Here is a 23,143-nt window from a genome sequence, read left to right as displayed (position 1 = left end):
GCGTTTTTAGAACTGCCCTCGAGTCTTTGATATATCCCGGCATTCTCATGACAAGGGGTTGTAATAGTGAGTCCATCCACTCACATAAATGCTCCGACATAGATCCAATTCCCGATATAATGGGACGCATCGCCGGAAAACCATCCCCTTTGTGTAATTTGGGGAGTCCATACATAATTGGTAATCTGGGGGACTCCACATATAAGTAGTCAGCCTGTTTTTTATTTATGACCGCCAAACTAACCCCTTCCTCCATCAAAATGGCGATTCTGGCATTGACGTCTTTGGTTGGATTTCTTCCAAGTTTTTTTTAAGTGGATGTATCAGACAGTAGTTCATATATTTTCTCCTTATAGTCCTTCTAATTCATAACCACTATTAATCCAATTATTTCATTTTTGGATCTGGATCTGTGCGGATGTGTTGGGGAGAAAATTATAAGTAAGACGCATACAAAACCCATAAGTGGGAACACATTGCTGCACGCGGAGAGTAGCCATCCAGCCCACACAATTAGATCCATACCTGTGGGAGAATTTATTAGGTCCAAACGCAATTGTAGTGGGGAGGAGGATAGACAGAAGGAATTTAATAAATTAAACAACAAATTTAAAAACCGTAAATACCCTAGTTGGACTTTAAGAAGAGCCGCAAACGTAGTCAATAGAAAACGGAGGGAGGATTTATTAGTTCCAAATAGTGATAATCTATTAAGAAAGAAGTATGACAAAAAACCTTATGTGTGTTTGCAATTTTCCTCCCAATTCAATCAAATCAAAGGTATTATCAACAGGAGATTATCTATCCTATAGGAGGATGAAATATTGTCGGATATTTTGAAGGATGGAATAAATGTGGTAGCGAGAAGGGCACGTACTATTGGTGATTCAATTGCCCCAAATTCTTCCTCTGTTTCCAATAAACCCAGATCCAGTACATGGCTGGAATGTAAGGGTTTTTTTTTAGATGTGGGACCTCTGCATGTAGCACCTGTGCACATATACAAGTAGGTAACATTTTCCAGAATTCGGATAATACCAAAGAGTATAAAATAAATAGTTTTATAAATTGCCATACGAAAAATGTGGTATATAAGGTAGATTGCATATTATGCCAGATCTCTTATATAGGGTGTACGTCACGTAAATTAAAAACTCGAATAACTGAACGCATTAGAGACGCTATTAACCCCAATATAAGAAATACAAATAAAAATATCTCTATGGTATCGAGACATTTTAATTTACAACATAATGGGGATATCACCGCTCTAAGGGTGCAGGGTATTGAGAAAGTGTATATGTCACATCGCGGAGGAGATTCAAGGAGACGCCTGCTCACTAGAGAGGCTTTTTGGATCTACAATCTAAATACTCGTTATCCTGCAGGCATGAACAAGAAAAGTGAAATCATGTATCACTATTGTTAGTGTTTTAGTATGTTGTGTATGTTATAGTCTATTTTTAATATGTTCAGACATTTGTAGCTCTAGGACCTTACGAACCTGTCATGTGATGTGGGGGGCGTGTCTTAAGCCTGTATGGGAGATATAGCGCGCTCATTCCTGGAGCTGCATGGGCATGAGTAAGACCGCTATAGGTCAAAACGCGTAGCCGTATTCTTACAATCACCTGTCTGGTCCACTTTTTGTAAGGAATTTTTCTGCTTTTATTGCCACTTTGGATTAATAAAATTTGCAACTTTTTATCCATCTTGCTGGAGCTGGAGTGTCTACTTTGTTGGAAGTGCTGCTGCTGGACGTCTGGATCAGGACGGGCTCCTGTGCTCCGCTTTCGATGGTCTGGTTGGTGAGCTAGCTGCGACTTTTTTAGTCGTTTTTTTTTTTTCTTGTTTTTGTATATACAGGTATAAATACTTGGTACACATCCTTTATTATTAGCAGTATACAAGTATACATCCCCCATCAGTAGCAATTGTAGTGCAGCAGGGTTGGTGCAGTGTGACAGATAGGCAGGGGCCACAGAACGTTAAATGTAAACAGTGTCTTCATTCGCAGACTCACAAATAGGCGTGGTATCCTTCGGATCACAACCGGGATTCCATATACACAGTCCATGTTCACAACCCGTTGCCGTGGACAATAACACAGCTGTGTCTCTTGGGTGCATCAGTCGCCTTGAAGCCCCTGGCTCTGCGTAGCTCCACACAGACCTGGGTTGTACAGAGCCTTATGCTCAGCTGCTTGCAAAACTCCAAAACTGACAGATTTAAATGAAATCATGGCTATAGAGCCACTTCTAAAACCCAGAGTGGAGAGAGGGATTTGTCCCATTTCCAAACCTGCAAATCCCTCTAAAAATAAAAGCCCTTAACAGGTTTTCCCAAAAGTCACTACTTGGACCCAATCCATACTTTCTTTTATTTTGCCTTGTGACTCACAGGCGTCCTACTGTGAACACAAGGCACTCCAGCGGGTTTAATAGGACTCAGTCAGCATCCTCGGGGACACATATCGACCCTTGCATATGATCCTCTCACTGCCTCAAATATCCCTCCACTCTGTTCAAAGTTGTGGGGTTGAACACTTGTCACCATAGAGGGTGCCTGTGCCTTCTCTGCATGATGTTCCACGGTGAAATTGAAATTTTGCAGAGACACGAACTATCGGGTGACCCGAGCATTCATCTCCTTGGCAGTTCTTATCCAGACCAAGGGTGAATGATTCGTCACCAAGCGAAACGGTCGACCGAGTAAACAATAGCCAGGCATTCCTTCTCCACGACGCTATAATTCTTCTCGGCCGGTGTGAGTTTCCTACTCAGGTCGGAGACCGGATATTCCTCTCCATTCACCTCCTGCGACTGGACCGCTCCTAGGCCAAAGTTAGAAGCGTCCGTCTGCACGACGAAGTCTCTCTTGAAGTTGGGGCTGATGAAGACAGCAGTACGCACAGCGCCACCTTCATAGACTGGTATACTTCCTCCGCTTGAGGGTCCACCACTCCATGACGGACTTCTTAACCTTTATGAGACGAGTTAGGGGTGTTGTTCTCCAAGAGAAATTAGGTATAAACCTCTGGTAATACCCAATGATGCTGAGAACCGCTCTCACCTGCTTGGTGGTAACAGGTCGAGGCCAGTTCTGTATGGCCTCGATGTTATTAACTTGGGGTTTCATAACCCCATGGCCGGTCACGTACCCCAAGTACCGGGCTTCCTCGAGCCCTATTGCACATTTATTTGGATTCGCTGTCAAGCACACGGCTCTGAGCGAATTCACCACCGCTTGTTTTTTGGTGCAAAGCATGTTCTAGTCTTTCTTGGACCAGCACTCCTCCCATTTGGCACAGGTGATTTTAATTAGCAGGAGACTGCAAAGTAAGGGGTCTAGCCCATTTTTGCTCTCACTGAAGAGCTGGAGGAAGGTGAGTTTCAATGCTCCTTTCATATGGTGTGGGTGCTGTGTGGCGGCCATTGTTGCTGTGGTTTTGTGCTGGTGGGGCGGCACAATCTGGAGTCATGGGGTCTCAGTCTTGCAGCATGGGTGCTGTAGGGTACCAGGCCTTCCACCCTGCTGGTGCATTGCCTCTGTGGCTGTGGTTGGCACAAGGCTCCGTTCTGTTTGGGCGATAGGACCCACTATGAGGTTTGCCATGACTTGGCAGTGGGCTTCATACAGTCTGATCAGAATGTTATAAGAACCTCATGTTGTTATATAAATTTTTTCCTGGCGGCTTTAGATCAACGTATGATTTTTGGTTCATGCTCTTTTTTGGTGCAAAGCATCACCACCACTTGTACCCGGGACAATTGGGTATGCCAGTAAGTACTAAATATGATGATGTCAACCAAGTACTCTGATGCATACTTCGATGGGGTTCTAGAACTCTGTCCATCAGCCTCTGGAACGTGGCTGATGCCCTATGTAATCCAAAGGACAAGATGACATAGCGGTACAGACCTTCCGGTGTTATGAAGGCGGTGTTCTCTTTTGCTGACTCAGTGAGAGGTACTTGGCAGTAACCCTTGGTCAGATCGAGCGTGGTAAAGTACTTGGCCTGCCCTAGTCCCTGGTCCACCCAGGGCATTGGATAAAATGTCGAACTTCGACACCTCATTCAATTTACGGAAGATCCGTAATGATCCGTCCGGCTTCAGATTTAGCACAATGGGGCTAGCCCACTCACTCTGGGACTCCTCAATTACTCCTAGCTGGAGCATTTGTCTCACCTCACTCGCAATAGCCTGTCTCCGGGCATCGGGCACGGCATCATTCACAACCTGACGTGAGGCTCGGTGACAATGTCATACAGGTACACATCCCCCATCACTAGCAGTATACAGGTACACATCCCCCATCACTAGCTGTATATACAGGTACGCATCCCCCATCACTAGCTGTATACAGGTACGCATCCCCCATGACTAGCAGTATACAGGTACGCATCCCCCATCACTAGCTGTATACAGGTACACATCCTCCATCACTAGCTGTATACAGGTACACATCCTCCATCACTAGCTGTATACAGGTACACATCCCCCATCACTAGCTGTATACAGGTAGACATCCCCCATCACTAGCTGTATACAGGTACACATCCCCCATCACTAGCTGTATACAGGTACACATCCCCCATCACTAGCTGTATATACAGGTACACATCCCCTATCACTAGCTGTATATACAGGTACACATCCCCCATGACTAGCAGTATACAGGTACACATCCCCCATGACTAGCTGTATACAGGTACACATCCCCCATCACTAGCAGTATACAGGTACACATCCCCCATCACTAGCAATATACAGGTACACATCCCCCATCACTAGCAGTATACAGGTACACATCCCCCATCACTAGCAGTATACAGGTACACATCCCCCATCACTAGCAGTATACAGGTACACATCCCCCATCACTAGCAGTATACAGGTACACATCCCCCATCACTAGCAGTATACAGGTACACATCCCCCATCACTAGCAATATACAGGTACACATCCCCCATCACTAGCTGTATACAGGTACACATCCCCCATCACTAGCAATATACAGGTACACATCCCCCATCACTAGCAGTATACAGGTACACATCCCCCATCACTAGCAGTATACAGGTACACATCCCCCATCACTAGCAGTATACAGGTACACATCCCCCATCACTAGCAGTATACAGGTACACATCCCCCATCACTAGCAATATACAGGTACACATCCCCCATCACTAGCTGTATACATGTACGCCCCCTCAGCACAGCGTGCAGCCCCTCAGCTCCCGCCGCCGTGCTCCCTCAGCCGGTGACGCTCGCAGTGAGGCCGCTGTGCTCCCTCAGCCGGTGACGCTCGCAGTGAGGCCGCTGTGCTCCCTCAGCCGGTGACGCTCGCAGTGAAGCCGCTGTGCTCCCTCAGCCGGTGACGCTCGCAGTGAGGCCGCTGTGCTCCCTCAGCCGGTGACGCTCGCAGTGAGGCCGCTGTGCTCCCTCAGCCGGTGACGCTCGCAGTGAGGCCGCTGTGCTCCCTCAGCCGGTGACGCTCGCAGTGAGGCCGCTGTGCTCCCTCAGCCGGTGACGCTCGCAGTGAGGCCGCTGTGCGCCTGTCCGCGCTGCTCCCTGGCACTTCCTGCTCCTCCTCCCGTTGCTCTCCGCCGCCTTCCTGCTCCCATTACTCCTCCAAACTGAAAACAAAACTTTTCCCATCCGGAGTCACTTTCGTTTCTGGCTGTGTCCCCGGCGGCTCCTCCATTGAGGCTCGTTCCGCCCACCTCCGCTGTTCGCAGTCATGTGCCCGGGCTCCATGCTGCCCGCCGCTCTGTAGCAGGGGGCCCTGTCTGTCACCTCCAGCTGGCACTACACGTGGAGACCCTGTGCCCCTCTCATGCCCCCCACACACAGGCTCCATGCCATACGGCCCCTCTGCTCCCCGTGCCCGGCTACCCCTCGCCCATGTGGGCTAGATAAGGACGCTTCGCTGGCCTTTCCTGTCGCTCGTTTCGGCGTTTGCTTTGTGGCAGTTGGGCAGCCATGGCCGGCCACAGAGAGCAAGGCGCAGCCCCTGCCCCCGGCAGTGATGGAAGCACGGAGGAGGCTGCAATGGACTCTTATCTGAGGGCACATGGGCTGTACAGGAAGAAGATCGCCAAGGACGGCTCCTGTCTGTTCAGGGCAGTGGCTGAGCAGGTACAGACCCTGAGAGTCTTGTGTGGGGGCTGTGTAGATGATCCTGGGTTACGTGGGGGTCCTTTGTGGATGGGCCTGAGTACTGGGGTGGGGGGTGTCTCTGTGGATGGGCCTGAGTACTGGGGTGGGGGGTGTCTCTGTGGATGGTCCTGAGTACTGGGGTGGGGGGTGTCTCTGTGGATGGGCCCGAGTACTGGGGTGGGGGGTGTCTCTGTGGATGGGCCTGAGTACTGGGGTGGGGGGTGTCTCTGTGGATGGTCCTGAGTACTGGGGTGGGGGGTGTCTCTGTGGATGGGCCCGAGTACTGGGGTGGGGGGTGTCTCTGTGGATGGTCCTGAGTACTGGGGTGGGGGGGTCTCTGGATGGGCCCGAGTACTGGTGTGGGGGTGTCTCTGTGGATGGGCCCGAGTATTGGGGTGGGGGGTGTCTCTGTGGATGGTCCTGAGTACTGGGGTGGGGGGTGTCTCTGTAGATGGTCCTGAGTACTGGGGTGGGGGGTGTCTCTGTAGATGGTCCTGAGTACTGGGGTGGGGGGTGTCTCTGTGGATGGGCCTGAGTACTGGGGTGGGGGGTGTCTCTGTGGATGGGCCTGAGTACTGGGGTGGGGGGTGTCTCTGTGGATGGGCCCGAGTACTGGGGTGGGGGGTGTCTCTGTGGATGGGCCCAAGTACTGGGGTGGGGGTGTCTCTGTGGATGGGTCCGAGTACTGGTGTGGGGGTGTCTCTGTGGATGGGCCCGAGTACTGGTGTGGGGGTGTCTCTGTGGATGGGCCCGAGTACTGGTGTGGGGGTGTCTCTGTGGATGGGCCCGAGTACTGGTGTTGGGGTGTCTCTGTGGATGAGCCTGAGTACTGGTGTGGGGGTGTCTCTGTGGATGGGCCCGAGTCCTGGTGTTGGGGTGTCTCTGTGGATGGGCCCGAGTACTGGTGTTGGGGTGTCTCTGTGGATGGGCCCGAGTATTGGGGTGGGGGGGGATGTCTCTGCGGATGGGCCCGAGCACTGGGGTGGGGTGTCTCTGCCGATGGGCCCGAGCACTGGGGTGGGGGGGTGTCTCTGCGGATGGGCCCGAGCACTGGGGTGGGGGGGTGTCTGCGGATGGGCCCGAGCACTGGGGTGGGGGGGTGTCTCTGCGGATGGGCCCGAGCACTGGGGTGGGGGGGTGTCTCTGCGGATGGGCCCGAGCACTGGGGTGGGGGGGTGTCTCTGCGGATGGGCCCGAGCACTGGGGTGGGGGGGTGTCTCTGCGGATGGGCCCGAGCACTGGGGTGGGGGGGTGTCTCTGCGGATGGGCCCGAGCACTGGGGTGGGGGGGTGTCTCTGCGGATGGGCCCGAGCACTGGGGTGGGGGGGTGTCTCTGCGGATGGGCCCGAGTACAGGGGTGGGGGGGGTGTCTCTGCGGATGGGCCCGAGTACAGGGGTGGGGGGGTGTCTCTGCCGATGGGCCCGAGCACTGGGGTGGGGGGGTGTCTCTGCCGATGGGCCCGAGCACTGGGGTGGGGGGGTATCTCTGATGATGGGCCCGAGTACTGGGGTGGGGGGGTATCTCTGCTGATGGGCCTGAGTACTGGGGTGGGGGGGTATCTCTGCTGACGGGCCGGAGCACTGGGGTGGGGGGTATCTCTGCTGACGGGCCGGAGCACTGGGGGGCAGGGCTGTGGAGTTGGTAAGCCAAACCTCCAACTGACTTTTCAATCTCCCTGACTTCTGACTCAAGGACTCCGACCCCACAGCAATGCCTCACTACTGAGCATGTTCAGAAAGTTAAGCACAGATTTTTCTCTACTAAAAGCTGAGATCCTTAGATCAGGAACAGAACAGACATTTATAGGACATTTCATAACTTTACCAAATTCTTATGAAAAAATGTACATCACGTCCTGCATTGTACTCCTGTATTTAATTTATCTTTTAGGAGTGTGTCCATTTTATATTGACTCTGACTCCACCAAAATGGACCACGACTCCGACTCCACACACCCAGGTAGGGGGTGGCGTCTCTGCGGCTGTGCCTGATTACCAGGGGGTGGCGTCTCTGCGGCTGGGCCTGAGTACCAGGGGGTGGCGTCTCTGCGGCTGGGCCTGAGTACCAGGGGGTGGCGTCTCTGCGGCTGGGCCTGAGTACCAGGGGGTGGCGTCTCTGCGGCTGGGCCTGAGTACCAGGGGGTGGCGTCTCTGCGGCTGGGCCTGAGTACCAGGGGGTGGCGTCTCTGCGGCTGGGCCTGAGTACCAGGGGGTGGCGTCTCTGCGGCTGGGCCTGAGTACCAGGGGGTGGCGTCTCTGCGGCTGGGCCTGAGTACCAGGGGGTGGCGTCTCTGCGGCTGGGCCTGAGTACCAGGGGGTGGCGTCTCTGCGGCTGGGCCTGAGTACCAGGGGGTGGCGTCTCTGCGGCTGGGCCTGAGTACCAGGGGGTGGCGTCTCTGCGGCTGGGCCTGGGTACCAGGGGGTGGCGTCTCTGCGGCTGGGCCTGGGTACCAGGGGGTGGCGTCTCTGCGGCTGGGCCTGGGTACCAGGGGGTGGCGTCTCTGCGGCTGGGCCTGAGTACCAGGGGGTGGCGTCTCTGCGGCTGGGCCTGAGTACCAGGGGGTGGCGTCTCTGCGGCTGGGCCTGAGTACCAGGGGGTGGCGTCTCTGCGGCTGGGCCTGAGTACCAGGGGGTGGCGTCTCTGCGGCTGGGCCTGAGTACCAGGGGGTGGCGTCTCTGCGGCTGGGCCTGAGTACCAGGGGGTGGCGTCTCTGCGGCTGGGCCTGAGTACCAGGGGGTGGCGTCTCTGCGGCTGGGCCTGAGTACCAGGGGGTGGCGTCTCTGCGGCTGGGCCTGAGTACCAGGGGGTGGCGTCTCTGCGGCTGGGCCTGAGTACCAGGGGGTGGCGTCTCTGCGGCTGGGCCTGAGTACCAGGGGGTGGCGTCTCTGCGGCTGGGCCTGAGTACCAGGGGGTGGCGTCTCTGCGGCTGGGCCTGAGTACCAGGGGGTGGCGTCTCTGCGGCTGGGCCTGAGTACCAGGGGGTGGCGTCTCTGCGGCTGGGCCTGAGTACCAGGGGGTGGCGTCTCTGCGGCTGGGCCTGAGTACCAGGGGGTGGCGTCTCTGCGGCTGGGCCTGACTACCAGGGGGTGGCGTCTCTGCGGCTGGGCCTGACTACCAGGGGGTGGCGTCTCTGCGGCTGGGCCTGACTACCAGGGGGTGGCGTCTCTGCGGCTGGGCCTGACTACCAGGGGGTGGCGTCTCTGCGGCTGGGCCTGACTACCAGGGGGTGGCGTCTCTGCGGCTGGGCCTGACTACCAGGGGGTGGCGTCTCTGCGGCTGGGCCTGACTACCAGGGGGTGGCGTCTCTGCGGCTGGGCCTGACTACCAGGGGGTGGCGTCTCTGCGGCTGGGCCTGACTACCAGGGGGTGGCGTCTCTGCGGCTGGGCCTGACTACCAGGGGGTGGCGTCTCTGCGGCTGGGCCTGACTACCAGGGGGTGGCGTCTCTGCGGCTGGGCCTGACTACCAGGGGGTGGCGTCTCTGCGGCTGGGCCTGACTACCAGGGGGTGGCGTCTCTGCGGCTGGGCCTGACTACCAGGGGGTGGCGTCTCTGCGGCTGGGCCTGACTACCAGGGGGTGGCGTCTCTGCGGCTGGGCCTGACTACCAGGGGGTGGCGTCTCTGCGGCTGGGCCTGACTACCAGGGGGTGGCGTCTCTGCGGCTGGGCCTGACTACCAGGGGGTGGCGTCTCTGCGGCTGGGCCTGACTACCAGGGGGTGGCGTCTCTGCGGCTGGGCCTGACTACCAGGGGGTGGCGTCTCTGCGGCTGGGCCTGACTACCAGGGGGTGGCGTCTCTGCGGCTGGGCCTGACTACCAGGGGGTGGCGTCTCTGCGGCTGGGCCTGACTACCAGGGGGTGGCGTCTCTGCGGCTGGGCCTGACTACCAGGGGGTGGCGTCTCTGCGGCTGGGCCTGACTACCAGGGGGTGGCGTCTCTGCGGCTGGGCCTGACTACCAGGGGGTGGCGTCTCTGCGGCTGGGCCTGACTACCAGGGGGTGGCGTCTCTGCGGCTGGGCCTGACTACCAGGGTGCTATGTTGTTGGGTTTGCTTTCCAAGTGGGGTGGTTGAGCCGGAGTAGCAGATCCTTACCTGGGGCAGTGCTGGTGTGCATGCACCTTACTGTACATAGGTGGGTATGAACCGTACACTCCTTTGTAACAGGCAGTAGGGATCACAAGAACAGTGAGAGTTAAGGTACCGTCACACTAAGCGATGCTGCAGCGATACCGACAACGATCCGGATCGCTGCAGCGTCGCTGTTTGGTCGCTGGAGAGCTGTCACACAGACCGCTCTCCAGCGACCAACGATCCCGAGGTCCCCGGTAACCAGGGTAAACATTGGGTTACTAAGCGCAGGGCCGCGCTTAGTAACCCGATGTTTACCCTGGTTACCATCGTTAAAGTAAAAAAAACAAACGCTACATACTTACCCACCGCTGTCTGTCCCCGGCGCTGTGCTTCTCTGCTCTGGCTGTGAGCGCCGGGCAGCCGGAAAGCAGAGCGGTGACGTCACCGCTCTGCTTTCCGGCCGCTGTGCTCACAGCCAGAGCAGAGAAGCACAGCGCCGGGGACAGACAGCGGTAGGTAAGTATGTAGCGTTTGTTTTTTACTTTAACGATGGTAACCAGGGTAAACATCGGGTTACTAAGCGCGGCCCTGCGCTTAGTTACCCGATGTTTACCCTGGTTAACAGCGAAGACATCGCTGAATCGGTGTCACACACACCGATTCAGCGATGTCTGCGGGGAGTCCAGCGACGAAACAAAGTTCTGGACTTTCTTCCCCGACCAGCGACAGCACAGCAGGGGCCTGATCGCTGCTGCCTGTCACACTGGACGATATCGCTAGCCAGGACGCTGCAACGTCACGGATCGCTAGCGATATCGTCTAGTGTGACGGTACCTTTACTAAATATGTGCTGGGGACTAGGCAGAACGGTTTGTAGCTAATCGCACTCCCCAGGTGGTTCTACAGTTGGGTGCTAGACATGTACAGCACAGTATGGAGGTGGGAGACAGGTCTTGTGATTCCAGCAGACACAATGGCGGGTTGTCTTTTCCTCCTTATGTGTTGATGCATGATTGCACATTCTCCATGTGTTAGGCTACGTTCACACTAGCGTTCTGCTAGTGTGCGTCGCCTTAGCGTCGGGCGACGCAGCGGCGACGCACGCGTCATGCGCCCCTATTTTTAACATGGGGGACGCATGCGTTTTTGTGTGTTGCGTTTTGCAACACTTGCGTCTTTTTTGCCGCTAGCGTCGGACCAAGAAAACGCAGCAAGTTGCATTTTTCTTGCGTCCGATTTTCTGAACGTAGCCTAAGGATTGCCTGTAGATTCAGGATTGATTATCAGTGGGAGAAACAAAATAATAATCTTGTAGTTATACCTTTTTAATGGGTAACAAGACTACTGAGGCCTGAGGAAGAGACCTAAGTGTTCTCGAAAGCTTGCTTTGTAATATCACATAGCATTTTATTTTTGCTAGCTATTAAAAAGTATCCTAACTACAAGATTATTGTTCTGCTTCTCCCACTGAGTATAATAGTCTTGTAGAGTCCGGAGTCTCAGTACTGCTGTTTGTAGAAAACCATCTTGGACTCGTATCAGGATCCTGGTTGTCGGACACCTGTCCCGGCAGATGATGTCAGCACCAGAGGATCAAACCTTTGGAATTTCAACACCTGATCCTTTTGTTTTCAAAGGAGATAAGTCGCCATCGGATTTGTCTGGCATTAGCCTTTTCTTCTCTCTCCATTGAATATTGAGATGGTCATTTTTGTGTGTGGGTGATTCAGGTACTATAATAATAATAATAATCTTTATTTTTATATAGCGCTAACATATTCCGCAGCGCTTTACAGTTTGCACACATTATCATCACTGTCCCCGATGGGGCTCACAATCTAGAATTCCTATCAGTATCTATCTCTCGAACGCAGACTTACTATATCTCTAGTTATTAGTCTAGTCATAGCAGAAAATACATATATATTTTTGCACATTCTCCTATTTTGTATGTTGGCAAACATCTCATTTTATGCTGCAGTTTTCACTGTTATGGGTGAAATGTGCAGCAAATCGTATTTCTGCAACCGTTCCCACAGCGGTTACTGCCACGGCTCGCCAGCGGGTAAGTCTGTGAGAACATGGCACACATCTGGTCGGTTTCTGTTGCAGATTTTCTCCCTAGTATATGGATGAGATTTTGTGAAACCTTACCAACAATTCACCAGTCCTGGTATGCAGCGCATTTTCTGCCCACGAAAAAACATGGTTTGTGCCCCCTGTGTATACACATCCTATAGGGTAACTAACATTTAGAAAAAAGTTTTGATATCAAGTATCCTTGGTTTAGAATTATTGATAAGTGGAGGTCCGGGGCTTATTCCCGGAGGCGAGTGTTGGGGTGTAATGAGTCGCTACACGGCTCTTATCCTTTAGTCGCCCTTTAGATATTTTCAGCCACAGGCAGCGTGAAGCACCTGTCTGTTATTATGCGGTGCTTGTATATACTTGTTATCTTCTTCTGCGAACTCAAGAATTTGATGATGATTCCAGATACTTGAAGATAAAGCGTATCACTGGCATCGTAATGCGGATCAGTAATGCACTACACAAATTCACACGGATGATCATCCACTTAGGGGGATGAATGGCTTCTGTAGCGTTCTATCTAACAAACAAGATGGTTCCCTTAGATGTATAATGCACAGCAGCATCGATACATAGGACATGGGTGAAACCAAAGTTTAACCCTGTTTATTTGTGACTATATTGTTTTGGATCTTATTTTGCCACCACGCTATAGTACTACCACTTCACACTGATATATTCTTAATTGGGGGAAAAAAATTGTAACGTTACCTCTCATTTCCAATATCTAGTGCATGAGCTTAAAAAAATATTTGGTTATATTACGGTTAGTTTAACACATTCAGCATTCACAGTTTGGGTACGGACCGGCTGCTGGTCTCCTGTGCCGAATCAAACAGCCTCTTGTTTGCCACTAATGCGGAGGATTTCCAGGCAATAAGAAATATCTTGAAAGGGAAACGGTCACTATTCATACTGCCTGCGCTACGAGCAGCATGAATCGGCACATTGCTGCATGTTTTCTCTCCAAATATAGTTTGAGTTGCCAGCCAGGCACTATAGACAAATGCGAGATTAGGCCAGTGATTACGCCCCCCTGCCGGCTTCTCTCCGCGCCTTTACAGGTGATTGACAGGCCCTTTCCTGTGTACACACATGTAAGAGACCGGTCACCTAGAGCGGTGCGTGGTGAAGCCGGCATGGGAGGCTCCAGACTAGTCTTGTCTCACTATAGTCCTCTCCCATCACCTCCCTTTTGAAACACTGCAGCATTTTGGAGAAAACAAGCCAATACCTGGCTTCAGTTGTGCAGCCAGGCTCTGATTCATGCTGACTGTTTTTATTTTGTCACCCTCCCCAATCCTCTGCAGCTCCCTTTCTGATTATTACCTATTAGTCTGTTTCCCGGGTCCCCCCCTTGGCATACAGGCAATGCCCACTCAGCCACGCTGACAGTTCTGGCTATTTCCAGGGTGCCTAGAAGGGACTCTTCTGCTCTTTCCATCAGTTTAGGTAGTGATACTGTAATAAGTGTAGAAAGTCTCATTCTACATGTTGGCAGCGATTTATAGAAGGATGGCATAATCTGATTATGTAATATGTTTATGTTCCGGTTTTAGATTTTGCACTCTCAGGCAAGCCATTTGGAAATAAGGCGATCCTGTATACAGTATCTGAGTGACAATCGAGCCCATTTTGAATCGGTAAGTAAAATGAGTTTCCATTTCCCGGTGCCTGGTTTCACAGCTCCCTCATACATCCTGTTAGGACATACCAGCATATGGAGGCTTCCCACCTAATGCGACCATAGCTTCTTGTCCATAGACATTCCCCTTGTCTTGTTACGTTTGTATTGTCTCTGAAGGAAGACTATGTGTACTAGGGAAAGAAAATACTAAAATTATAATTTGCCATCACTCCTAATTACCGTATTAGCTGCCACAGCTCGATCTCCCGCTGCAGGCGTTGGTGCTTGATTTTTTTTTTGCAGTTCTTTGCAGCGCGGGCATAGTTGCCCTCATTAATATGAAAGGCTGGAGGCAAGTAAATCTACTTACTACCCCTGCAGCACTTACGCCGTCTCGTTTCCAGAGCTGTAGGCAATGCTGTCGCGATGAGTATTTGGGGAGTTTTTGATGTTGCAGATTTTCTGCATCTTTGGGGTAAATTAAGTTACTTGCGTTTTGATGCTGCAAATTTTTTTTTTAGGGGGTTTAGCGAAGCATTATTGATGTAGTCGCGTTTGGATTACATGCATTTTAACTGCGTTTGTGCAGCACTCTAAAAAGGCAAATGCGCTTTCTGCATCTGATGCAATTCTGTGGTGAAAATCCGCAAAAAAAGCTTAGTTTTATTCCATGTTCATGTTTTGCACAGTGAAAATTCTCAACGTCAAACACAATCAAAAAACTCCTTGTGAGAACAACCTTAAGCCCCGAGGGTGGTTTGCTCGTTAATGACCGGGCCAATTTTTACAAGTCTGACCACTATCCCTTTGAGGTTATAAAGGTACCTTCACACTGAGCAACTTTACAACGATAACGATCCGTGACGTTGCAGCGTCCTGGATAGCGATCTCGTTGTGTTTGACACGCAGTAGCGATCTGGATCCCACTGTGCCATCGCTGGTTGTAGCTGAAAGTCCAGAACTTTATTTGGTCGTCAGGTCTGCGTGATTCGTCATGTTTGACATCAAAAGCAACGATGCCAGCAATGTTTTTTCACGGAGCTAACAACCAGCGAGAACGATAAGTACGTCACTGGATCGCTCCTGCATCGTTCTGGAGTTGCTATGTTTGACATCTCTACAGCAACCTAAACAGCGACGCTCCAGCGATCTAGTTTAGGTCGGATCATTGTCTATATCGCTGGAGCGTCGCTAAATGTGACGGTACCTTTACTCTAGAACGCTTCAATGTATCCCGGTGATTGTGACGTTTTCTCGAGACATATTGTACTTCATGATAGTGGTAAAAATTTCTTTGATATTACCTGCGTTTATTTGTGAAAAAAACAGATTTGGCAAAAATTTCGCAATTTTCCAACATTTGAATTTTTATGCACTTAAATCACTGAGATGTCACAAACAATACTTAATAAGTAACATTTCCCACATGTCTACTTTACATCAGCACAATTTTGGAACCAAATTTTTTTTTGTTAGGGCAGGAGTGTCAAACTGCATTCCTCGAGGGCTGCAAACAGGTCATGTTTTCAGGATTTCCTTGTACTGCACAACTCATTATTTGTGTAGGTGATTAAATTATCACCTGTGCAGTACAAGGAAATCCTGAAAACATGACCTGTTTGCAGCCCTCGAGGAATGCAGTTTGACACCCCTGTGTTTGGGAGTTATAAGAGTTCAACTTTGACCAGCAATTTCTCATTTTTACAACACTTTTTTTTTTTTTTTTTTTTTAGGGACCACATGCACATTTGAAGTCATTTTGAGGGGTCTATATGATAGAAAATAACCAAGTGTAACACCATTCTAAAAACTGCACCCCTCAAGGTGCTCAAAACCACATTCAAGAAGTTTATTAACCCTTCTGGGGCTTCACAGGAATTTTTGGAATGATTAAAAAAAATGAACATTGAATTTTTTTCACAAAAAATTTACTTCAGCTCCAATTTGTTTTATTTTACCAAAGGTAACAGGAGAAAATGGACCCCAAAAGTTGTTGTTCAATTTGTCCTGAGTACGCGGATACCCCATATGTGGGGGTAAACCACTGTTTGGGTGCATGGCTGAGCTCAGAAGGGAAGGAGCGCCATTTGACTTTTCAATGCAAAATTCGCTGGAATTGAGATGGGACTCCATGTTGCGTTGGGGAGCCACTGATGTGCCTAAACATTGAAACCCCCCACAAGTGACACCATTTTGGAAAGTAGACCCCCTAAGGAACTTATCTAGATGTGTGGTGAGCACTTTGACCCACCAAGTGCTTCACAGAAGTTTATACCGTCCCGCGTTTGGTAAAATAAATAAAGCAGTTTTATTCTTCGGGTCAGTACGATTACAGCGATACCTCATTTACATCATTTTTTTTTTATGTTTTGGCGCTTTTATACGATAAAAACGTTTATAGAAGAATTAATTATTTTTGCATCACTTTATTCTGAGGACTATAACTTTATTTGTTCGCCGATGATGCTGTATGGCGGCTCGTTATTTATATCTGTCTTTTTGATTGCGAGCTATTCCACTTTTTGTTCGGCGGTATGATACTAACGCGGTGTTTTTTTTTTACGGTGTTCACTGAAGGGTTTAACTAGTGGGACAGTTTTATAGGTCGGGTCGTTACGGACGCGGCGATACTAAATATGTGTACTTTATTGTTTGGTTTTTTTTTATTTAGATAAAGAAATTTATTTATGGGAACAGTGTGTATATATATATATATATATATATATATATATATATATATATATATATATATATATATATATATATATATATATATTTATATTTATTCACGTCAAAATTTTTTTTTTTTACTTTATAACATTGCCCGGGGGGTGGGGGGGGGGCATCCTGTTATAAGGTCAGATCGCTGATCTGACACTTTGCAGAGCATTGTGTCAGATCAGCGATCCTGGCTTACCAGCGCTTGCTCTGAGCAGGCGCTTGGTAAGCCACCTCCCTGCAGGACCCGGATGCAGCCTCGCAGCCATTTTGGATCTGGGGCCTGCAGGGAGGAGATGCTCAGTACAGGATGAGCACATCGCCTTGTACCGAGGGTCTCAGGGAAGCCCGCAGGGAGGCCCCCTCCCTGCTTGATGCTTCTCTGTACCGCCGGAACGCTGCGATCATGTTTGATCGCAGTGTGCCGGGGGTGGTCCGTGACCGCTCCTGGCACATAGTACCGGATGTCAGCTGCGATAGTCAGCTGACACTCGGCCGCGCTCCCCCCATGAGCGTGGCCCAATGCTATGACGTACTATCCCATCCCTGGGAATTAAGTCCCTGGCCACCTTGACGGGTTAGTACTTCATATGAGATTAAGGGGTTAATAGACATTAAAATGGCAGCTGTTATGGGACCTTATTCCTCACCGCCATGTTTAAACAGCGGTCATGAATAGCGCCCCTCAGTCAGCGCCAATCCCGCGGATGACAGCTGACCCCCTTGCAGTATAGGCCCCTGCCTGTTGGTTTTGGAACAGATCAGGGCCGATTAACCCCTCAAATACCGCTGTCAAGAGTTATCAAAGTGGTTTAAAGGATGTTAAGACACTATGGCAGGACCGTATCCCACCTCCCCCACGATTGTAATCGCGGGTGCTGCTTGTTGCCGTGGTACCCTGAGGTCATCTGATGACATCCGGGTACGGTAGCCTGTGGGATCCAGCTATAAGCAAAGTCTCACAGACTGTCAATAATTCACTGACAGGTCTCTGGCAGTTTTTGACGACGTCTGGGGCATCACATTCATGAGAAATTGCTCAATAAATTGTGAGGTCCAGTTTCACCTAGTAACCCTTTTGTAAGTGACAAATTTGCATCAAATAAAAAGATGTTTTTACCATTAAAATGTTTTATTTCCATGTCCCAATGTTCTAAAATTCTGTGAAGCACCTGTGTTCAAAATACTCACAACACCCGTAGATGAATTCCTTAAGCAGTGAAGTTTCCAATATGCGTGTCATTTGCGGGGGTTTCTGCTGTTCTGGCACCTCAGGGGCTTGGCTAATAACACCCACAATCTATTCAAATGAAATCTGGGTTCTAAAAATCAAGTTGCGCTCCTTCCCATCCAATCCCTGCCGTGTGCTTAAACAGTAGGGTACAACCACATATGGGGTACTGTCACATTCAGTAAAAAATTTCATAAATCATAGGGTCCATTTTCTCTTATTGCTCCTTGTGGAAATTATACATTTGATGCAAAAACAGTAGTGGAAAAATGTATTTTTTTTTTTTCAAATAGAAATGTTATAAAGTTTCATGAATCACCTGTAGGTTAAAAATGCTCAGTACACCCGAGATGAATTATTTGATAGGGGCTAGTTTCCAAAATGGGATCACTTGTGGGCAGTGGCGTATCCAGGGGGGGGCAGCCGGGGCATGTGCCCCGGGCGCAGCCGACAGGGGGGCGCCAGCGGGCCGCCTGATGATGCGGCGGTCCAAGGAGGCTCGGGTGGGACTGCACTTGTCCCGCAGCTGAGCAGAGCCCCTCCACCGCAGAGAGCCGCACACCACAGCTATTGCTTGTGCAGCTCTGTGCTCACAGGACCTGTGATGAGGTCACGGGGGGGAGGAGTCAGGAGTCACATGATGAAGGGCTTCTGTGTAGTGCAGGACGCTGCTGATTGTCATGGTGCTCGGTGCTGGACGAGGGTAAGGGTCAGGAGTGGTTTGTGTGGATGTAGCAGAGCCATGTGTGTACTAGGTGCACAGAGCGGAAGCCGTGTCTGCAAGGTGTACGGAGCGGAGCCGTGTCTGTGTACAGAGCGGAGCCGTGTGTGTACGGAGCGGAGCCGTGTGTGTGTACGGAGCGGAGTTGTGTGTGTGTGTACGGAGCAGAGCCGTGTGTGTACGGAGCGGAGCCATGTGTGTACGGAGCGGAGCCGTGTGTGTTTACGGAGCGGAGCCGTGTGTGTGTACGGAGCGGAGCCATGTGTGTACGGAGCGGGACCATGTGTGTACGGAGCAGAGCTGTGTGTGTGTGTACGGAGCAGAGCCGTGTGTGTGTGTACGGAGCGGAGCCATGTGTGTACGGAGCAGAGCTGTGTGTGTGTACGGAGCGGAGCCGTGTGTGTGTGTACGGAGCGGAGCCGTGTGTGTGTGTACGGAGCGGAGCCGTGTGTGTGTGTACGGAGCGGAGCCGTGTGTGTGTGTACGGAGCGGAGCCGTGTGTGTGTGTACGGAGCGGAGCCGTGTGTGTGTGTACGGAGCGGAGCCGTGTGTGTGTGTGTACGGAGCGGAGCCGTGTGTGTGTGTACGGAGCGGAGCCGTGTGTGTGTGTGTATGGAGCGGAGCCGTGTGTGTGTGTACGGAGCGGAGCCGTGTGTGTGTGTGTACGGAGCGGAGCCGTGTGTGTGTGTGTACGGAGCGGAGCCGTGTGTGTGTGTACGAGGTGTACAGAGCTGAACTGCGTGTGTGCAAGGTGTACATAGCGGAGCCGTGTGTGTACGAGGTGTACATAGCGGAGTCGTGTGTGTACGAGGTGTACGGAGCGGAGCCGTGTGTGCAAGGTGTACGGAGCTGAGCCGTGTGTATACGAGGTGTATGGAGTGGAGCCACGTGTGTACGGAGCGGAGCCGTGTGTGCAAGGTGTACGGAGCTCAGCCACGTGTGTAGGAGTAACTAGGTGTGGCCATTACATTACTGTACTCAGTGTGTGTGTGTGTGTTTGTGCGTGCATGCGTAGCGCTGCGGGTGAATGTGCAGAGACGTAAATGGTTTTGTGTGTGTACGGAGAGGAGAGGCGAGGGCAATGATGGGACTGACGGGGAGAGGGCAATAATTGGGATGGAGGGGGAGGAGGAAATGATGGATGTGGTGGAATGGGCAATAATGAGGGGGGGAAGAAATGATGGAGGTGGTAGAATGGACAAGGATGGTGGTGGTGGAAAGCACACTGATGATATTGGAGGGGGAGAAAATGATGGAGGTGGTGGAATGGGCAAGTATGGTGATGGTGGAAAGGACAATGATGATGGTGGTGGAATGGGCAAAGATGGAGATGGTGGGGGAAAAGAAAATGATGGATATGGTAGAAAAGGCAAAGGAGGAAATGATGGAGGTGGTGGAATGGGAAATTATGGGGTGGTGGGGGAGAAAGCAATTATAGTGGTGGTGGAGAAAGTAAAGATGGAGGTGGTGAAGAGAGCAATGATGGGGTGGGGTAGAGGAAAATAATGGGCATATATGAGGAAACAGTTCAGGAGAATGGGGGGCATATCTGAGGAAACAGTATGGGGGATGGGTGCAGACAGTATGAGGAGCGAACGGGGGAATGTATGTGGACACAGTATGAGTAGCAATGTGAAAAATGTATGTGGACAGAGTACGGGGAGTGAGGGTGATGGGATGTGTGCAGACACAATATAGGGAGTCAGGTGAGCAGGCAGTATAGAAAGCGAGGGGGTAAATATATGAGGAGACAGTTTGGTGAACAGGAGGGATGTGAGAGGAGACAGTATGAGGAGGGGAGGGAATAGTGTGAGGAGACAGTATGCGGGAGAAAAGTGAGTGGGCACAGAATAGAAACTGAGCAGTAGGAGTGTAGAATGAGGGGACAGTGTAAGGGCACAGCCAGCAGAGGACGGTATACCAAGGAGGGGGGAGTGTAATCAGAGTACAGTACAAATACTGGGCCCTATAGAGGGGGACACAGTGTGAGAGGACAGTGTGAAGAGGGGACCGGTATGGAAAGGAGAGGTTAGAGTGAAGAGTATGTACCATAAGAGGGACAGTGTGGGGGTCATATTTTGGGCAGACAATATAGTGAGGGGCAATTTTTTATTCAGGAGCATTATAATGACACTTGTATCTTTAAGGGCGTCATGTGGAGATTTTCTGCAAAAGAGCGGACAAGATGGAAGTCTGCAGAGACGGCTGTGGATGAGAAAACTCATCATGGGGTCTGGACAAGATGAAGAAAAGAAGTAGAACGACTCCAGAGATGACGACATCTATAAGGTACCTGGATGTAAATGTTATTTGTGTGTTGTGAATTCTGTGGCAGAGCTCCCTCCTGTGGTCACAAGTGGTACTGCGGCTTCTGAGTTTCCTTCCTCAGGTGATGTGGTGAAGTCGTAAGGTGTTGCTCTATTTAACTCCACCTAGTGCTTTGCTCCTGGCCTCCAGTCAATGTTCTAGTGTTGGTCTTGCTTCCTCCTGGATCTTTCCTGTGGCCTGTCTGCTCAGCATAAGCTAAGTCTACTTGTGTTTATTTTGTTGCTTTGTTGACCGCAAAGCTATCTTTCCTGTCCTCGATCTATTCAGTAAGTCGGGCCTCACTTTGCTAAACCTATTTCATCTCTGTGTTTGTATTTTCATCTTACTCACAGTCATTATATGTGGGGGGCTGCCTTTTCCTTTGGGGAATTTCTCTGAGGCAAGGTAGGCTTATTTTTCTACCTTCAGGGCTAGCTAGTTTCTCAGGCTGTGCCCGAGGCGCCTAGGTCTGTCAGGAGCGCTCCACGGCTACCTTTAGTGTGGTATTATAGGATTAGGGATTGCGGTCAGCAGAGTTCCCACGTCTCAGAGCTCGTCCTATGTTTTGTGGGTTTTGTCAGGTCACTTGTGTGCTCTGAACTTCAAGGTCCATTGTGGTTCTGAATTACCTAATCATAACATTGTGATACTGACTAACTCATGTTTTTATTTATGTTAGGAGCATTAAAGGGGTTGTCCAGGTTTGTAATGAGTCTGCAGTCATTCTTTGTGACTGCAGACTTCTGAATTCTCACAGTGCGCCCTGCACGCTGTCAGGATTCTCTCGTGCTGGTGATTTACATACATGCGGTCACGTGCTGACTAGACATGTGTGGCCTCACTCAATGAAAATGAACTGAGCGAGGCCGGCACGTCTAGTCGGAATGTGGTCAGAAGTATACAAATCACATGCTTTTGCTGACATGACCGTCCACCGGCAAGGGAGAATCCTAAAAGAATTCAGAAGCTGCGATGTCAGGATTCAGCTCTGCAGGTTCCAGTAGTCGTCACATGGACACTTCACTCATATGCGACTTTCAGACTTGTGGTCCTGTGACAACGAGCTTCTCTTCTGCTTCTCTCAGTTTTTCACTGAATATTGAGAGCATTAGGGAGAGGAGCTCGTGGGTACATGACTAAGTGTGAAAATCACATATGTCCTGGGGGGGGGCGCCGAAATGAATTCTTGCCCCGGGTGCCAGAAACCCTAGATACGCCTCTGCTTGTGGGGGGGAAGGGGCAGTGTTCCATTTTTTTAGGCACTGAAGGGGCTCTCGAAATGCGACATGGCATCCACTCTCGATTCCAGCCAGTTTTGTGTTTAAAAAGTCAAACTGTGCTACATCCCTTCCGAGCCCTGCTGTGCGCCCAAACATTAGTTTTTCCCCACACGTGGGGTTCTGCTGTTTTGGCATGTCAGGGGCTCTGTAAATGCAACATGGCGTTCACAATCCATTCCAGCCAAATTTACCCTCCAAAAATCAAATAACGCTCTTTCCTTTCTGAACCCTGCCGTGTGCCTAAGCAGCAGTTTTTGACCACGTATGGGTTATCTTCATGTTTGGAAGGAATTGCATAACAAATTATGGGGTCCTTTTTTCCTACTATCTATTGTGAAAATTACAAATTTATGGCTGAAACAACATTTTAGCAGAAAAAATGTAATTTTTGTTTTCACATCCACATTTTAAAAAGTTATGTGAAGCACCCTAGATGAATTTCTCGATGGATCCAGTTTTCAAAATGGGATCCCTTGTCCCTGCTGTTTTGGTTTATCATGGGCTCTGCAAATGAGATAAGGTGTTTGCAATCTTTTACAGCCAAATTTATATACCAAATGTTGCTTCTCGCCTTCCAAGCCCTATGTCCAAACACAACTTTTTGACTACATGTTTGGTATCAATGTACTGCTGCAAAATTGAAAAATTTGGCACTAAAGCAATATTTTTATGAAAATGTTCAATATGATAACCGTATGTATGTACGTGTAGTACTTGTAAGTTCAAAATGTTCACACTACACCGGGATAAAAACCTTGAGGGGGTGTAATTTCCAAAATTGAGTCACTTGTGGGGTTTTTCTGTGACACGAGGCCAACAATCTATTTCAGCTAAATTTGTGTTAAGAAATTCAATTCCCTTACGAGCCATTCCGTTTGGCCAAACAGAGGTTTAAGACCACATGTGGGGGGTATCGACGCTTTCAGAAGAAA

General features: G+C 50.5%; 1 protein-coding gene across 1 annotated transcript in view; it reads left to right on the top strand.

Moving 5' to 3' along the window:
• The first annotated feature begins 5,746 nt into the window (after positions 1–5,746).
• Positions 5,747–23,143, top strand: part of OTUD4 (OTU deubiquitinase 4) — a 104,924-nt gene continuing 87,527 nt past the window's right edge. The window contains exons 1-2 of the mRNA XM_069744023.1: positions 5,747–6,147; positions 13,887–13,970. Of these exons, the coding sequence (XP_069600124.1) occupies positions 5,992–6,147; positions 13,887–13,970 (240 nt within the window). The 5' untranslated portion in view covers positions 5,747–5,991. The remainder of the gene's footprint in view (positions 6,148–13,886; positions 13,971–23,143) is intronic.

This window comes from Ranitomeya imitator, chromosome 1, assembly GCF_032444005.1.
Source record: "Ranitomeya imitator isolate aRanImi1 chromosome 1, aRanImi1.pri, whole genome shotgun sequence".
Taxonomy (NCBI): Eukaryota; Metazoa; Chordata; class Amphibia; order Anura; family Dendrobatidae; genus Ranitomeya; species Ranitomeya imitator.
The sequence above is the reverse complement of the archived record's forward strand: the minus strand, read 5'-3'. Positions and strand labels throughout refer to the sequence as shown.